The 18,289-nt window shown below is 45.5% G+C and overlaps 1 protein-coding gene across 3 annotated transcripts in view; it reads left to right on the top strand.

Moving 5' to 3' along the window:
- LOC126187394 (osteoclast-stimulating factor 1-like) overlaps positions 1 to 18,289 on the top strand; it is a 112,864-nt gene that overhangs the window by 19,396 nt on the left and 75,179 nt on the right. For all 3 annotated transcript variants that reach the window (XR_007537719.1, XR_007537720.1, XM_049928448.1), the window contains exon 2: positions 13,293 to 13,339. Coding sequence is in view for 1 of the 3 variants with exons in the window: in XM_049928448.1 (XP_049784405.1) it covers positions 13,293 to 13,339 (47 nt within the window). In the remaining 2 variants the exon portion in view is untranslated. The remainder of the gene's footprint in view (positions 1 to 13,292; positions 13,340 to 18,289) is intronic.

Raw genomic sequence — 18,289 nt, 5'->3', positions numbered from 1 at the left:
TAGTCTCCAGAAAAGTCATTATACTCGAACATAATACATGTTCCAAAATTCTACAACTGATCGACATTAGAGATATAGGTCTATAGTTCTGCACATCTGTTCGACGTCCCTTCTTGAAAACGGGGACGACCTGTGCCCTTTTCCAATTCTATGGAACGCTATGCTCTTCTAGAGACTTAGATGCACCGCTGCAAGAAGGGGGGGCAAGTTCCTTCGCGTACTCTGTGTAAAATCGAACTGGTATCCAATCAGGTCCAGCGGCCTTTCCTCTTTTGAGCAATTTTAATTGTTTCTCTATCCCTCTGTCGTCTATTTCAATGTCTACCATTTTGTCATCTGTGCGACAATCTAGAGAAGGAACTGCAGTGCAGTCTTCCTCTGTGAAACAGTACCGAGCGAGGTGGCGCAGTGGTTAGCACACTGGACTCGCATTCGGGAGGACGACGGTTCAATCCCGTCTCCGGCCATCCTGATTTAGGTTTTCCGTGATTTCCCTAAATCGCTTCAGGCAAATGCCGGGATGGTTCCTTTGAAAGGGCACGGCCGATTTCCTTCCCCATCCTTCCCTCACCCGAGCTTGCGCTCCGTCTCTAATGACCTCGTTGTCGACGGGACGTTAAACACTAATCTGTGAAACAGCTTTGGAAAAAGATATTTAGTATTTCGGCCTTTAGTCTGTCATCCTCTGTTTCAGTACCATTTTGGTCACAGAGTGTCTGGACATTTTGTTTTCATCCACCTACCGCTTTGACATAAGACCAAAATTTCTTAGGATTTTCTGCCAAGTCAGTACATAGAACTTTACTTTCGAATTCATTGAACACCTCTTGCATAGCCCTCCTCACACTACATTTCGCTTCGCGTAATTTTTGTTTGTCTGCAAGGCTTTGGCTATGTTTATGTTTGCTGTGAAATTCCCTCTGCTTCCGCAGCAGTTTTCTAACTCGGTTGTTGCACCACGGTGGCTCTTTTCCATCTCTTACGATCTTGCTTGGCACATACTCATCTAACGCATATTGTACGATGGTTTTGAACTTTGTCCACTGATCCTCAACACTATCCGTACTTGAGACAAAACTTTTGTGTTGAGCCGTCAGGTACTCTGTAATCTGCTTTTTGTCATTTTTGCTAAACAGAAAAATCTTCCTATCTTTTTTAATATTCCTATTTACGGCTGAAATCATTGATGCCGTAACAGCTTTATGATTGCTGATTCCCTCTTCTGCGTTAACTGTTTCAAATAGTTCGGGTCTGTTTGTCACCAGAAGGTCTAATATGTTATTGCCACGAGTCGGTTCTCTGTTTAACTGCTCAAGATAGTTTTCAGATAAAGCACTTAAAAAAATTTCACTGGATTCTTTGTCCCTGGCACCCATTATGAACATTTGAGTCTCCCAGTCTATATCCGGCAAATTAAAATCTCCACCCAGAACTATAACATGATGGGGAAATCTACTCAAAATATTTTCCAAATTATCCTTCAGGTGCTCAGCCACAACAGCTGCTGAGCCAGGGGGCCTATAGAGACATCCAATTACCATGTCTGAGCCTGCTTTAACCGTGACCTTCACCCAAATCATTTCACATTTCGGATCTCTGTCAATTTCCTTGGATACTATTGCACTTCTTATCGCTATAAACACGCCTCCCCCTTCACTGTCCAGCCTGTCTCTGCAGTATACATTCCAATCTGAGTTTAGGATTTCATTACTGTTTATGTTTGGTTTCAGCCAACTTTCTGTCCGTAGTACTATATGGGCGTTGTGACCATATATTAATGAGAGCAGTTCTGGGACCTTTCTATAGACACTCCTGCAGTTTACTATTAGCACATTAATATTGTTATTCCCTGTTGCATTTTGCCTACTCCTACCTTGCCGCGTCTCAGGAGGCCTCTTGTCGGGCCTAGGGAGGGAATTCTCTAACCTAAAAAACCCCCATGTGCACTCCACACGTACTCCACTACCTTTGTAGCCGCTTTCGGCGTGTAGTGCACGCCTGACCTATTCAGGGGGACCCTACATTTCTCCACCCGATAGCGGAGGTCGAGAAATTTGCACCCCAGATCTCCGCAGAATCGCCTGAGCCTCTGGTTTAAGCCTTCCATTCGGCTCCAAACCAGAGGACCGCGATCAGTTCTGGGAACGATACTACAAATAGTTAGCTCTGATTCCACCCCGCGAGCGAGGCTTTCCGCCTTCACCAATTCCACCAACCGCCTGTACGAACTGAGGATGACCTCTGAACCCAGACGGCAGGAGTCATTGGTGCCGACATGAGCAACAATTTGCAGTCAGGTGCACCCAGTGCTCTCTATCGCTGCCGGTAGGGCCTCCTCCATATCTTGGATGAGACCCCCCGGCAAGCAGACAGAGTGAACACTGGCCTTCTTCCCCGACCTTTCCACTATTTCCCTAAGGGGCTCCATCACCCGCCTAATGTTGGAGCTCCCAATAACTAATAAACCCCTCCCCCCCGTGTGCCTGCTCGGACCTTGCTGAAGGAGCAGCCACATGTCCACTCACAGGCAGAGCGGGCGATGCCACACGGCCAGCCTCCACATTTACCCTCCGCCTCGTGCGCCGCGAACGCCGCTGAACCCGCCACTCCCCTTGGGGAGAGGGTGGCCCAACCACGCCCGGTACCCGCGAAGATGTCTCGACAGCAGGGACAGTGGGTGAAGCATGTAACACCTGGGGTGTACCTTGCGACGCACCAGACTCCCCACTGCCGCTACACTCCGAGGCAGCAGCGTGAAGACGGCTGACCGCGGCCATCAACACGTTCAGCTGTTCGCGAACAGTGGCCAGCTCCTTCTGCGTCCGTACACAGCAGTCACACATCCTATCCGTCCTAAGGAATCAATTTACTGAAAAGAGTTAATCAACTTTTAACTAGACTGCTAATTCACTAAAGGCGACTGATTATTGGCTAAACTGTGATTGCTAGCCACTTCTTGTAGAAAACAGTGAAAATAGCACTACCTGTCTCTGGACTGTATTGAAAACAAACACTAGCACTACTGGCACTATGGTTGACTAAAGGGACTCTCTCTCTGACTGTATTCAAAACAAACACAAAATCTATGGAACACTATTAATAGCACTCGACAATTAAAGCTTCCTAAAAGCAAAAACACACGGAAGAAGTAGTGACAAGTAAGAAAAATACAGTTAATACTTAAATTAAGGTAGCTCGCTGCATAGCAGATGTGAAGCAGACGGCGGTTAGGATGACAATCTGGACCCAGAACTTTATCTTCCTGACAATCCACTCACTGTAGTGGAGACATGTTGATTCTTAGGACTGGTTACATTTACTCGACCCTGTGCACCACTGCAAGGTTCGACTAGCGAGAGGAGGTTTTAGGACAAGTCCAGTGACCAGCTTACTGGTGGAGGCTGGAGTCCCTCCATTGCAGATCAGATGTGCACAGCTGCTCGCCAGTTACGCTGCACACATTTGTAGTTCTCCTGAACATCCGAATTACCGTCTCCTTTTCACGCCCACGTCCGTACATCTCCCACGTCGGCGGCCCAGATCAGGGCTAACAATTGCATTTCGTGTGCAGTCCCTTCTGTCCGAACTGGAGTCCTTCCCTTTACCACCTCTACTTCTGGTCCGTTCACGTACACCACCATGGTGTACACCTCGGCCGCATCTTCGTCTGGACCTTTCACATGTCCCTAAGGACTCTGTTAAACCCACCCCTATCTGCTGTCGCTTCCTCTCGATTCTTGACACGTTGCGGTCCTCTGATGTGGTTTACACCGATGGCTCGATGGCTGATGGTCACAAGTGCTTTGCGTATGTTCATGGAGGACATATTGAACAGTAATCCTTACCAGATGGCTGCTGTGTTTTCACTGCAGAGCTGGCGGCCATATCTCGTGCTCTTGAGCACATCTGGTCATGCCCTGGTGCATCATTTCTTATGTGTACTGTCTCATTGAGTAGCCTACAAGCTATCAACCAGTGCTACCCTCACCATCCTCTGGTAGTGTCCATCCATGCCCTGGAATGGTCCAGTTATTCAGTGGTGTTTGTGTGAACCCCAGGACAAGTCAGAATCCCAGGCAACGATCTTGCCAACAGGCGATGCAGAAATCGCTTCTGGAAGTGGGCGTCTCCGAAGCTGACCTGCATTCTGTCTTATGCCGCAGGGTTTTCAGGCTTTGGGAGATGGAATGGCATAACAGTACGCACAACAAGCTGTGTGTCATTAAGGAGACAATGAATGTGTGGAAGTGTTTCATGCGGTCCTCTCGCAGGGAATAAATTGCCCTCTGCCTGCTCCGCATTGGCCATACATGGCTAATGCATGGTTACCTACTCTGTCGCAAGGTCCCACCTCTGTGCCACTGTGGCCCCCAAATGACAGTCGTCCACCTCTTGCTGGACTGCCCACTTTTAGCCGCTCTTCAGCAGACTTTTACTTTTACACCTCCCTACCTTCGGTGTTGGGCGACGATGCCTCAGCAGCAGCTTTAGTTTTACGTTTTATCCATGAGAGTGGCTTTTATACTTCTATGTAGGTTTTAGCGCATGTCTTTTGTCCCTCTGTGTCCTCCATCATAGTGCTTTTAGGGTGCAAGTTTTAATGTGTTGCCGAGTGGCTGGCTTTTCCTTTTTATTCTTGTGGTCAGCCAGCCACTGTAATCTGCTTTCTTGTTTTACTCTCTTCTGGTTCTAGTGTCTCTCTGTTGTTTTCTTGTCCTCTTCTGCTCCTTTTAGTGTTTGCTCCCTTTCCTTCATTCTTGTGGTTTTTCCTTTCTTTCCTTTTTTTGTTATATCTCTCGTCTGTTTTGCTCTCACACTTGTGGCATTGTTTTATTAGGAACAAGGGACCGATGACCTCGTAGTTTGGTCCATTCCACCCTCTTTTAAACCAACCAACCAATCATTCTCCATCTCTTGGGTGAGGACGCCTTCCAGGGTGTGTTTTCCACCATGCACTATGCAGTGTCGCTTTCTGCACCGACGATGACCATGGACTTCTTAGCACCTCATATCCAGCATGGTAGCCAGTCAGTTGTGATGGGCCACCATGTACCCTGACAACACAGGGATCGCTCTGCTGATTCTTACGCCATTAACTCCCCACATATGCCATGGAGTAGATGCCCATCTCCCTGGGGCATGGGGACTCCCGGTAATGGCCATCCTGACAGGTGGCCTTTGCTGAGGCTGGGTGGCGCCCTTGGGGTGGGTCCCTGGTCGGAGCGGGTGGCATCAAGGCAGATAACACGCCATGAAGCGTAGTACATAATCTCTTGCTGGTGGTCCGCTGCCAGCAGTCTCAAAGTGGGCAAAGTCTAACTTCAGTGCTAAGAAATATGACCCCAAATGGTTCCCCTCCCTGGCCACACCATGGGAGGAACGCTAGGCTAAGGATGGCAGTGAAGCTTCTTTGCCCCGGTACCTCATATGTATGAGAGTTGATGAGGAATCTTTCATGTCCATGTAGCCTTAGTTTTTTGTGGAGCATTTGGAGGACACATTTTGGGAGGTGGAGGGCTTGTCCTAAATGCGCTCTGGGTCAGTCTTGATAAAAACAGCATCCTCTGCCCAGTCACAAGCATTACTTGCTTGTGACAAGTTGGGGGATGTTTGTTACCATCACACCCCATAAGATCTTAAATATGGCCTAGGGTATTATATACCACAGGGTCCTTCTTTTGCAGACTGACGATGAGCTGCACGCCAATTTAGAGTCGCGAGGTGTTCCTTTCGTCCGGCACGTCCATCGTGGTCCAAGGGATAATCAGGTTGACACTGCTGCCTTCATCTTGGGGGTGAGACATTGCCCAAGAAGGTCAAGGTGATGGTCTACCGCTGTGACGTGAAGCCATATATCCCTCCCCAGGTGTGGTGCTTTAAGCGCTGGAAGTTCGGCCATACGTCTTCGCGCTGTACTTCCAGCATCACATGTCGAGATTGTGGACGTCCATCACATCCCAATACTCAATGTGCCCCGCCTCCCATCTGTGTCAACTGCAGAGAGCGTCATTCACCTTGCTTGCCAGTCTGCAGGATTTTACAGAAAGAGAGGAAAATCATGGAATATAAGACCCTGGAGCGACTGATCTACACTTAGGCCTAGAGGAAATTTGAGAGCCTACATCTTGTGGCTATGACCACCTCTTACGCCGCCGCTATGAGAACAGTTGTCGCCCCATCAGTTCCTCGCATTCCTGTCGCCTCTCTGAACCAGAAGACTACACCTGCCCCCTTTATGGTGGAGGGCACTTCCCTCCCTCTTGCTCCTGCACCACCTAGTTTGGGAGCCCCCCCCCTCCCACCCCCAACCATTGGGGATATCAGTCCCCACTTCTGAGCCAGAGAAGCATAAGTCTTCTTTGGCTCCTCTCGCTGGTAAGGGGCCCCCTGTGTCACTCCCTTCCCAGGTTTCTGCTAGTGGGAAAGATGACACCCGCCAGTGGCTGAAGAGCCCAAAAGCAGCTGGTTGTAGGGCTTCATGCTCATCTTCAGTCTCGGACACTGAATCAGTGAAGTCCTCCCAGCCAGGGAAACCCAAGGAGCAGCGTGACAACTCCAAAAAGAAGGTCCCCAAGACCAAGGGAATTGTGGTGGCACCCACACCACCGCTACCTACAAGCTCTGCGTCTGCGGATGAGGTGGTGATTCTGGCATCTGCTGAGTACCTAGATCTTGCCAAACCCTTAGACACAATGGATATAGACTGCTCAGGCAAAAAGTCAGTGGCAGCAGGTGACCATGAGGTATAAACTGCCTCATCGATTGTTCCATGTCTTCCTAGTCTCACGATGATGTCATCCTCCAGTGGAATTGCGGCAGTTTTTTCCACCACCTGGCTGAGCTACAATGACTGTTAAGCTTTACACCTGCTATCTGCATTGCCCTCCAGGAAACCTGGTTCCCAACAGTGTAGACCCCTGCCCTCCGTGGCTATAAGGGATACTTCAGGAACTGTAGAGACTATAATCAAGTGTCAGGTGGAGTTTGCTTTTATGTCCTAAACTCAGTCTGTTTGAAACTGTGCCCCTACAAACCTCTCTTGAAGCTGTGGCTGTCAGAATAAGGACTACATAGACAATAACTGTCTGCAGTGTAGATCTTCCTCTTCTCCTGAATGTACTAGCTGCATTGATTGATCAACTCCCTAAACCTTTCCTACTTTCGGGAGATTTTAATGCCCATAACCCCTTGTGGGACGGCACCACGCTTATTGGCCGAGGCAGAGATGTCGATACTTCACTGTCTCATTTCAACCTCTGCCTCATAAATACTGGGGCCACTACACATTTCAGTGTGGCTGATGGTGGTTCCTCGGCCATTTATTTATCAATTTGCAGCCCAGGACTTCTCTCATCTATCCACTGGAGAGCACACAACAACCTGAATGGTAGTGACCACTTACCCTTCTTCCTGTCATTGCCCGGTGTCAGGCCCATGGACACCTGCCCAGATGGGCCTTAAACAAGGCAGACTGGGAAACTTTCACCTCTGCTGTCAGCATTGTATCTCCCCCACACGGGAACATCGATGTGATGGTTGAGCAGGTGATTACAACAGTTGTTTGTGTGGCAGAAAACACGATCCTTCGCTCTTTAGAGTGCCCCTGGCAAAAGGCAGTCCCTTGGTGGTCGCTGGAAGTTGCTGAAGCAATTAAGGAGCGTCGGCGAGCTCTATAATGGCATCCTTTCCTGGAGCAACTCATAGCCTTTAAACGGCTCCGTGCCCGCATTAGCCAATTTATCAAATGGTGGAAGCAGGAGTGTTGGGAGAGATATGTCCTGACTATTGTGTGCCATCATCACCTTCCCAAGTCTGGGCAAAGGTCAAATGTCTTTTTGGGTACTAGACCCCAACAGGTGTTCCTGGTGTTAACATAAGTGGTATGTTATCTACCGACGCAAACATAATTGTCGAGCACTTTACTGAGCACTATGCTCGAGCCTCTGCGTCGGAACATTACCCCCCAGCTTTTCACATTCTCAAACGGCAGCTGGAAGGGAAAGTCCCCGTGTTCACTAGATGCCACTGTGAATCCTATAATGTCACATTTACCGAGTGGGAGCTCCTCAGTGCCCTTGCACATTTCTCTGACACAGCTCCTGGGCCTGAGCCGATCCACAGTCAGATGATTAAACATCTCTCATCTGACTACAAGCGACATCTCCTCGTCATCTTCAACCGGATCTGGTGCAGTCGCGTCTTTCCATCGCAGTGGCAGGAGAGCACCATCATCCTGGTGCTCAAACCCGGTAAAAACTCGTATGATGTGGATAGCTATCGGCCCATGAGCCTCACCAGTTTTCTTTGTAAGCTGCTGGAATGTATGGTGTGTCGGCAGTTAGGTTGGGTTCTGGAGTCATGTGGCCTGCTGGCTCCATCTCGGGGAGGCTTCTGCCAGGGTCGCTCTACCACTGGTAATCTTGTGTCCCTCAAGACTGCCATCCGAACAGCATTTTCCAGATGCCAACACTGGTTGCCGTCTTTTTTGATTTACGAAAAGCGTATGACATCACCTGGCGACACCTATCCTTGCCACATTATACGAGTGGGGTCTCCGAGGCCTGCTTCCTATTTTTATCCAAAATTTCTTGTTGCTTCATTCTTTCTGTGTCTAAGTTGGTGCCTCCCATAGTTCCCCCCATATCCAGGAGAATGGTGTCCCGCAGGGCTCTGTATTGTGTGTGTGTCTGTTTTTAATGGCCATTAATGGTCTAGCAGCAGCTGTAGGGCTGTGCTTCTCACCTTCTCTGTACGCAGACGACTTCTGCATTTCGTACTGCTCCACAAGTACTGGTGTTGCTGAATGGCACCTACAGGGACCATCCATAAGGTGCAGTCATGGGCTCTAGCCCACGGTTTCCAGTTTTCGGCCGCAAAGTCGTATGTTATGCTCTTCTGTCGGTGTCGTACTATTCATCCAGAACCAGAACTTTACATTAATGATGATCTGCTCACAGTAGTGGTGACATATTGATTCTTAGGACTGGTTTTCGATGCCCAATTGACTTGGCTTCCTCACCTTCGTCAGCTTAAGCGGAAGTGCTGACAACACCTTAATGCCCTCCGCTGCCTGAGCAGCGCCAAATGGGGTGCAGATCGGTCTATGCTGTTGCCGCTCTACAGAGCTCTTGTTCAATGCCGCCTTGACTATGGGAGTCTCGTTTGTGGTTCAGCGGTGCCCTCAGCATTGCGTTTACTCGACCCAGTGCACCACTGTGGCATATGCCTAGCGACAGTAGCTTTTAGGATGAGTCCGGTGACCAATGTTCATGTGGAGGCCGGAGTCCCTCCGTTGGAGGTTAGGCATGCACAACTGCGGGTCAGTTATGCTGCATACATTCGTAGTTCTCCTGCATATCCAAATCACTGTCTCCTTTTTCTCACCCATGGCGGTTCATCTCCCACATCGGCGGCCGATGTCAGGGCTTCCAATTGCAGTTTGTGTCTGATCCCTTCTTTCCGAACTGGAGTCCTTGCCTTTACCACCTATACTTGAGATCCATTCATGTACACCTCCATGATGTACACCTATGCTTCGCCTGGACCTTTCTATGGCCCCAAGGACTCAGATAACGCCGCGGCTCTCTGTTGCCACTTCCTCTCGATTCTTGACATGTACCGAGGCCACAAAGTGGTTTACACAGACGGCTCGATGGCTGATGGTCACGTCTGTTTCGCGTATGTCCAAGGAGGACATTTTGAACAGCATTCCTTGCCTGAAGGCTGCAGTGTTTTCACTGCCAAGCTGGTAGCTATATCTCATGCTCTTGAGCACATCCATTCATGCCCTGGGGAGTCGTTTCTTCTGTGTACTGACTCCTTGAGCAGCCTACAAGCTATCAACCAGTGCTACCCTCATCATCCTTTGGTAGCGGCCATCCAGGAGTTCATCTATGCCCTGGAACAGACCAGTCATTCAGTGATGTTTGTCTGGACCCCAGGTCACGTTGGAATCTCAGGCAATGAACTTGCCGACTGGCTGGCCAAACAGGCTACGTGGAAACCGTTTATGGAGATCGGCTTCTCTGCAACTGACCTTCTTGCAGTACTATGCCGCAAGGTTTTGTGGCTTTGGGAGATGAAATGGCGTAACCTCAGCATGCACAACAAACTGTGCGCCATTAAGGAGACTACGAATGTGTGGCAGTCCTTCATGAGGGCCTCTAGCAGGGGCTCTGTGGTTCTCTGCCGGCTCCGCATTGGCCACACTTGGGTGACACATGGCTACCTCCTGCACCATGATGACCCACCTGGTCGGTGCGGCGCCTGGCTGACAGTGGCCCATATCTTGGTGAGCTGTCCTCCTTTCGGACTTGTTGCCATTAATTTTAGCTGACAATGCCTCATTGGCTAATTTAGTTTTACGTTTTATATTTGACGGTGGGTTTTATCATTCTATATAGGTTTTTGTGAATGTCCCCCTTTGTGTTCTCCATTCTAATACTTTTAGGGTGGATGTTTTAATGTGTCACAGAATGGCTGGCTTTTCCTTTTTATTCTCATGGTCAGCCAGCCATGGTCATCTGCTCTCTTGTTTTATCCCTTCTACTTGTTTCTTGATTCTCTCTGCGGTTTTATTTTCTTTTTTTTGTCCATAGTAGTGTTGGTTGTCTTGTTGTTCTTCTTGTTCTTCCTTTTTCCTGTCATTGGGCTGTACGTCTCCTTTCTTTTCTTCTTTCCGTTGTGTAATTATTTTACTGGGAACAAGGGACAGATGACCTTCCAGTTTGGTCCCTTCACCCCCTCTTTTAACCAACCAACCAACCAACCAACCAACCATAGCTCTTAAGGTATGAATTTTACTCTACAGTCTTTCCTTGTTTTGATCTAAACTATATGCTTCCAAAATATGGAAAGCAAAGAGCTTGCAGTAGAAGAGATTTGTTTTGCAGTTGTTAACAACCATTCAAACACACAATTTTTTTTCCAAACAACTGATTTCAACAGTCTTAGCTGTCATCTTTGAGTCTAGTACCTTTTTTTTTAGTATAAAAGGTTTATTTTATGCTGAACTTCATGCACAAGATGTCAGGTGGATAAAACTCAGCACATTATAAATGGTTGTCATCGCTAAAGCATTTAAAATATTGAAAAATATTATACTTACTGCTCAAAAGTTCTTAATTCATGGCATAATGAAATGTACCATATTTCAAACCTCTATCTAAATACTGATTGCTTTCCAGAGGCCCGATTTTTTAACTTTTTTAATGAGCTGAAACTTTAGTTCATGTGACTGGGCATAAAACAACTTCTGTGCCTAGGTCATATGTTTGTTGTGCATTGGCCCATTTTGATGACCGCTAGAGCATTAACAAAAGTCAATTTATTATACTTACCTATTTATAGACACTTAAATAAAAATATACAACTTCATGGTGGAACTGGGGTGAAGTAAATCATTTTTTCTCAAGGGTTCTTTTAACACTCATGAATGCGGGAAGAATGAGACTTAATGAATGCAGCAAAAGTGCGATGCAGCGGATATAGCAACAAATATCTATAACAGCCTAGTGGTGCAGTGTATCGAAGACAAAGAAGTATTCCTAGCTCTTAAGGTACTGTCAAATGGGATGAAGTTGGCTGCTGGGGTGAAGTTGACTGAAAAGTTAAAAAAAAAAAATAAAAATTATGTTAAGTAACAGCACATCAGTGCAAGTATATGTACATTAACTTATGAATTTGCCATGTAGGTTGCAGTTTTGTTTGTTGCACCCCACAGTTGTCAGTGGAAAATGGTGCATGCATAAAAATGTTTTGTATGAACTGAAAAAATATAGCCTAGCTGTTTTACAACTGTGTCTCACAGAAATAACTTTAAGTGGAAAACTAAGATGGTTAAGTTTAAAGTCTAAAATCAGTCAACTTCACCCCGTGTGACAGTATGCATTTTAGGGCCCGTCTTTACTAGCCTTTTTTTCTTCAAATGATGGTTCTTGCCATATCCCTGAATACTGACCATTCCTCTCAGAACACCCTTTGTGTATATTATATGCAATGTGAAACTATGAATATCATACTGCTTCTACGAAATGTCAGTATTGTGCAGCAGCTTGAAATCCAAAGGGGTGTTTTCATGGAAATTGATTTGTTAAGTGTCTGAGAAGATTTCATAACATGTTGTCTGTGGAATCCTGAGGCAACAAAAAATAAATAAAGGCGTTTGACGGGATGAAGTGTTGTCATTGAGAGAAATTTCTCATCGGCTTATACTTTCTGTGTACCCTCAAGGCAAAGTAGATGATGAATAATAATGTTCACAACACTCTCCTGTGAGCTCTTCTCTCTGGCCCTGGTGGACCATGTTGTGCTGACTGGCAGTTGTGCCGTCTTCTCCTACTGATGTCATTTGGGTACTGTATGAAGGGGCATATGGCCAGCACATTAACTTCCTAGACCTTGTAACTGCTACTTCCCATTCAAATAGCTCCTCATTTGACATCACAAGGCTTAGTGGAACCCCATTTTCCTGATCTCCCAGCAAACAAAAATCCCTGGAAGTACTGGGAATAGAATCTGGTTCCTCTACATGACAGTCAGACATGCTGACCACTCAGCCACAGAGGTGGACTTAATACTCTTCTGAATACACAGAATGAAAGAGAATGTTGTTATACTTGGGGATCCATGGGAATGAGGGGTATTGCTGTTGCTTATGTAGCAATGATAGATTTGCAGATTACCTGCCATTAATTTTCTCTGACATAAACATAAATGCTCTGAAAGTTTTGTATCAATGTGACATATCCATGAACAGTTAAGAATTTAATGGATATCAAAATAACCCTTTCATCTACTATTTATCAGTCATCAGTCAGCCACATTTATGTGAAGGGTCTTTTATATTATCTTTAAAACTATCTTTCTTGTACTTTGTACTGAGCAATGAATTTGGAAACAGGTAGCCTGTCAAATAGATAACTTAGGAACGTTATTCACTATTGCTTAAGTACAGTGTTGTAGCTGTTGTTGGTCTTTGGAATAAACCATCATTAAAGAGGTCAGCTGGTGATTAATTCAAGATATAGATATCTTACAATTTGCTGATCAAGAAACTAGGATCTTGAAGCATGAGTGCTGTGAGCTAAGTTGGTAGTCAACAGAAATTTTTTTCATTGTAGTCGTGTCTGCCTGCTCCTGATTTCTCACAGTCCATTAATAGTTCACCTCAGCACATAGAATTTTTCTTAAGAATATCGATACGCATCCAGCTTAATCCTAAAGGATGAACTGTGTTAAACTTTAAAGTTCCAGATTCCTGTTTTCTAATGTTTGCTTTCATTGATTTACAGGAAAGGTGAAGGTTGTGAGAGCACTGTACAATTACACAGCACAATTAGTAAGTAAAAACAAATCTTAATTTTATAATTAATTGCCTACTAATTCACTAACACAACAAAATTCTGATGACTGTCACCGTTGGCTCAGTGTGTTACCCAGCTGTCGGAATAGAGTCACAAGATTTCCACAGATGTTGGAAGTAAAATGTGTTCCTTTACTCTTCCAAGGATACCTTAAAAGTGGAACATAACCTAATCAAAGTCTGAATAAAATGATTGCTAGCCTGGGAGATTCTTGTTTCACTCATTGATCACTGAATTCTGAATTATCATGGAAAAGGATAGACTTATATCATTGTTTTAGATTTTTGCTTCCTGCAGATGAAAGACATCAGAAAAAAGTTATAGTACTTTTCCCTTGTATCAGACAATCAGAAAAAAATAAGAGGGGTCAATCTCATACTTGTTACTTGTTTTGGGGTGAGATTGATCAATTTGTTTTTTGTCATACATACAGAGTGCTAACGAGCAGAAATGATTCTTCAAAATCTAAGGAATTTGGTTCATCCATTTTTGAGATAATTAATTGGAACAATAAATAACTGTAGATTTTTTATTTCTGTTACATTGAAGAAACAGCATCAGAATTAAGAATGATAAAAACTGAAATCGTATATTCTTAGCAAATGCATATTTTAAACAATCACATCCTTCAGTAGAAGATATTGGTCACATAAATAAAATGCCATTCACAGGTGCTGTTGAGAAGTCAGTTTCTTCCTCTGTAAGTACTGTGTGGGAATCTCCAGTTCATCTCATTCGCAGTATGGTCTACCTTTATTTTCTCTTCTTCCAGACTTACTCTGTAGATTTTTTCCTAGAGCATTCTCAAAAATTTCATAAGTGCAGATGAACCCTTCTTTAAATTGTCTATACTCCTCAAGATACTGTACATTATCACTCTCACACTAGCTGACCTAGCAAGACGGCGCAGTGGTCAGCACACTGGACTTGCATTTGGGAGGACGACGGTTCAATCCTGCATCTGGCCATCCTGATTCAGGTTTACCGTGACTTTCCTAAATAGCTCCAGGCAAATGCTGGGAAGGACACGGCCAACTTCCTTCCCTGTCCTTCCCTAATCTCGATGAGACCGAGGACCTCGCTGTTTGGTCTCTTTCCCCAAACAACCCCAACCCCTAGCTGACATTTCCTCCTCCACAGACACTGTGCATCTGTCCTAGCTGTGATGAAAGCGATATCCAGTGGTTGCATGGATTTGGTGCATAGATATAAATTTTATACTGTGAACACTACAGTGACTGAAGTGAAGTTTAAAATGTCTCCAAGAATAACTTGTGAATTTCTTCTAGATATCTGGTGTATTGCAGAAAATATTCATCAGATGTTGCCATATAAATTGAACCATGCTGTGCATTAAATGTCAATGCTTCTGGTATATGTCTTGCCAGTCGACAGATAAACCAGTTTGTGGAGACTGGCCAGCTGCTTCATGAGAACCCATCATGTGAGTGGAGGTTATGACCCTTCCTGATCTCCAGAGTCTGCTACCCAATTCAGGAATTTAAAATCCAAGAACGTAAGGTCTCAGATTGTCTCTCCGCTCAAAAAAGTGCACTCATTTACATCCTGTCTCATTGATATTGGCTTTTGCCTCTAATGTGGCCAGGTCATTGGCAGCACCTCGAATACTTACTCCTTTCATTCCCTCAGTGTCAACCTTTTGCAGTTGTGCAACTAAATCAGCCCATGGGGGAGATAGACTCTACTCTTCTGTGGATTCTTGACTCCCAGTACACAGCCAGACAAGCAACATCTTCCTGTGGCACCTATCAATACCAGGCCTGCCTTTAGATTACCCTCTTCATGGAAATCTACAGGCTAGTGACCTGACACAAGCCATTGAATAGAGGATGATGAGGATGAGGATAGTCCATTCTCTCCACTGTCCTGAATGATGATGAAGTGATGAGGACAACACAAATCCCCAGTCCCCAGGCAGAGAGAATCCCTTACCTAACCTGGCCGGAACCAAACCCGGGAGCCTGTGATCCAGAGGTAGCAACATTAGCCACTGGACCGCGAGTTGCAGATTTTAGTGAAGGAGCCATGGACTAAGGGTCGAAGGGCTGCCTGCTTCTCTTCAGTTCCTGCCCCCATGGTGAATAAGCCCTCTCAAAAGTCTGGATCTTCTATAGAAGGAAGAAGGCTACTCCAGTGACATCAGAGGTGTCAAAAGCTTAGGGAACTCTGAATCTACATTTGTTGATGTTCTCCCCCACTCCCACTGGCAACAGACAGTGATCCTGTGGTATGACCTATTATTGCCTTGGCCTCGTCACACCTAGTTAGGACACCCTTAACATCACACCTAGCTAGGACACCCTTGACACGATGTTTCAGTGGAACTGGTGTAGATATTACTGTCATCTGCCAGATCTGCAATACCACACTGGAAGATATAGCACTGAGAATGAAAATGGCCCGAGTGATCACCATTTGTAATATTTATTTACCTCCAAGCAGAGCACTTACTTAAGATGAACACCTTGATTCAGCAGCACCCTCTCCCTTTTCTCCTATTTGTCAATTTCAACACACACCTCCCCCTGTGGAGGAGTACCATGTTATCTGGTGGGGGCCTTCTGATTAACCTACGTTTTTCCAGTCTTGATCCGTGTCTCATCGATAATAGTACACTTACTCACTTCAGTGCCACTCATGCCACCTTTTCGGCTATGGACCTTGTGATCTGTTCCTCCAGTCTCGTGGATTCACTACAATTGTCGTTAGATCACAATCTTTGTGCCAATGATCACTTTCCAGTAATCCCATTACTTATTTGTCACTGTCCAACAGACCATTTGCCATGTTGGGCTCTCAAAGAGCCAATTGGTAGTTCTATTCCTCTACTATAAACTTCGTCCCCATTGTCAGACTGCGTCGGTAAGATTTTCGAGGAGTGCCTCAATGTTATCAACCTTGCCACTGAAACCACAATTCTCTATTCTTTGGGCACGTTCCATTGGCAACCAGTACCATGGTAGACCAAAGACATTGTCACAGCTTTTCACTAGTGTTGAATGGCCCTCCAACATCTCAAATGGCATCCTTCACCTACTGCCCTCATCACTTTTAAGTGGCTCTGTGCAAAGGCTTGCTAACTGATTAAACAAAGTAAGAAGGAATGCTGGGAATACTACATCTCTTGCTTGAGAACGGTTGTCTACTTGGTTGCCATAGATTGATAATTGTTCAGGGTATCTTTCTTCATGGTGATGTTTGTATCGATGTATCATGGATTCACTTTGTGACAGCATTGGCTTCCTTTTATTACTTGACTATCTTTTGAATGCATAAAAAAAAGTTGAAGATATCCCCGTGTCCTCCCCCCCCCCTTCCCTCCCACCATAATCCTGAATTATATAATGAACCTGACAGTGACTGGGAACTGTTTCAGGCCCTTGAGTTCTTGGTCAAGCACTGGCCCTTACTTGATTCATAATCAGATGATCCAACATCTGAATGTGACTCACAGACTCCATCTACCATTTACTAAGGGGCTTCAACCTTATTTGAATGGAAAGTGTGTTGCCTTCACACTGGAGAGAGAGTGTCATCATCCTAATCCTTAAACTGGGCAAAAATCCAGTGTCCATCAACAGCTACCAACCTATTACCTAACCAACGCATTCTGCAAACTGCTTGAAAGGATGATAGCTCAATTGTGCTGGTTTCTTGAATCGTGGCCGTGTGCCCCATATCACTGTTGTTTCCAGGAGGGATAGCCCACAACAGACTATTTGGTTAGGTTGGAACCAACAGTCTGACAGGCTTTTTCTAAATGTGGACATCATATTGCAGTCATTTTTACCTACATAAGGCATGCTGCACTACTTGATGGCATCACATTTTAAGTACCCTCCATGACTGGGGCTCTTGAGCCACCCTATAGAATATTGTCAATGTTTATCTCACTGATTGTTTCAGGTTAGAGTTTGCACATTGCACAACTCCTCATGAACCAAAGAGAACAGTGTTCCTCAGGGCTCTGTGCTGAGTGTTACATTCTTCCTCATTGCTATCAGTGGGCTAGTAACCTCTGTTGGACCTGTGGTCATACCTGTGCTGTATGTTGATGACCTTGACATTTGGTACAGATCACAGTCTGTATCCTTGGCTTGAATGTCAGCTTTAAACAGTCATGCCTCTTGGGGTGTGGATTACAATACTCTACTCCATATTTGCTGGGACCTGGTCTGGTCTTGTGTGGACTATGGTTGCCAAATTTTTGCTTTAGTGGTACCTTCAGCTTCGAAATTATTGGACCCATTACATTAACATGGAGTAAGACTAGCCATTGGTGCATTTTGGACTAGTCTGGTAGGTCATCTCCTCTCTGAAGGAGCCGTCTTACCTAGTCACTTGACTATGTCAACTCTTGTTCATTATCTCAATCACCTTATGACAGTTTCTTAATCACTCGACATATCAATTTCTTTTTGGATACAAAAGTATTGCAGTGCACTACTACATTATAGGCAAATCTGTGGGAATATGCAGCTGACGTATTGAAGCAGGTGCTGGTAGCAGGTGAGTGTGAGGTGTCAGGATTTAGATTACTGTGACATAGCTGTTGAATTACTGCAAGGTGGACCAGGCTTGCTCAGTGACATCTGCCAGTACAGTAGTAATGCATTGTTCATGCAGTACAGGCAAGGGGATTTCTTCATTGATGGGTTATAGTAGTGTTGAAAATGTGACCAAGTGGCACATTGGCATAACAGGTGTGCTGCTACCCTGTTTAAATAGTTTTCATTCTGTAGCAGATTCATTCACAGCCCAGCAGTTCTGCAAGGAGTGGGGCTACAGTAGATGAGGAGACCACATGGAGCAGCCAGCAGCAGTCTCAGGTTCAGGCGTCTGTCAAGGTATCTACTTCGTGCACTACATCCACTCCCTGGACTTAGTGGGCAATTCCAGGCTCA

The sequence above is a fragment of the Schistocerca cancellata genome, chromosome 5 (assembly GCF_023864275.1).
Source record: "Schistocerca cancellata isolate TAMUIC-IGC-003103 chromosome 5, iqSchCanc2.1, whole genome shotgun sequence".
Taxonomy (NCBI): domain Eukaryota; kingdom Metazoa; phylum Arthropoda; class Insecta; order Orthoptera; family Acrididae; genus Schistocerca; species Schistocerca cancellata.
The sequence above is the reverse complement of the archived record's forward strand: the minus strand, read 5'-3'. Positions and strand labels throughout refer to the sequence as shown.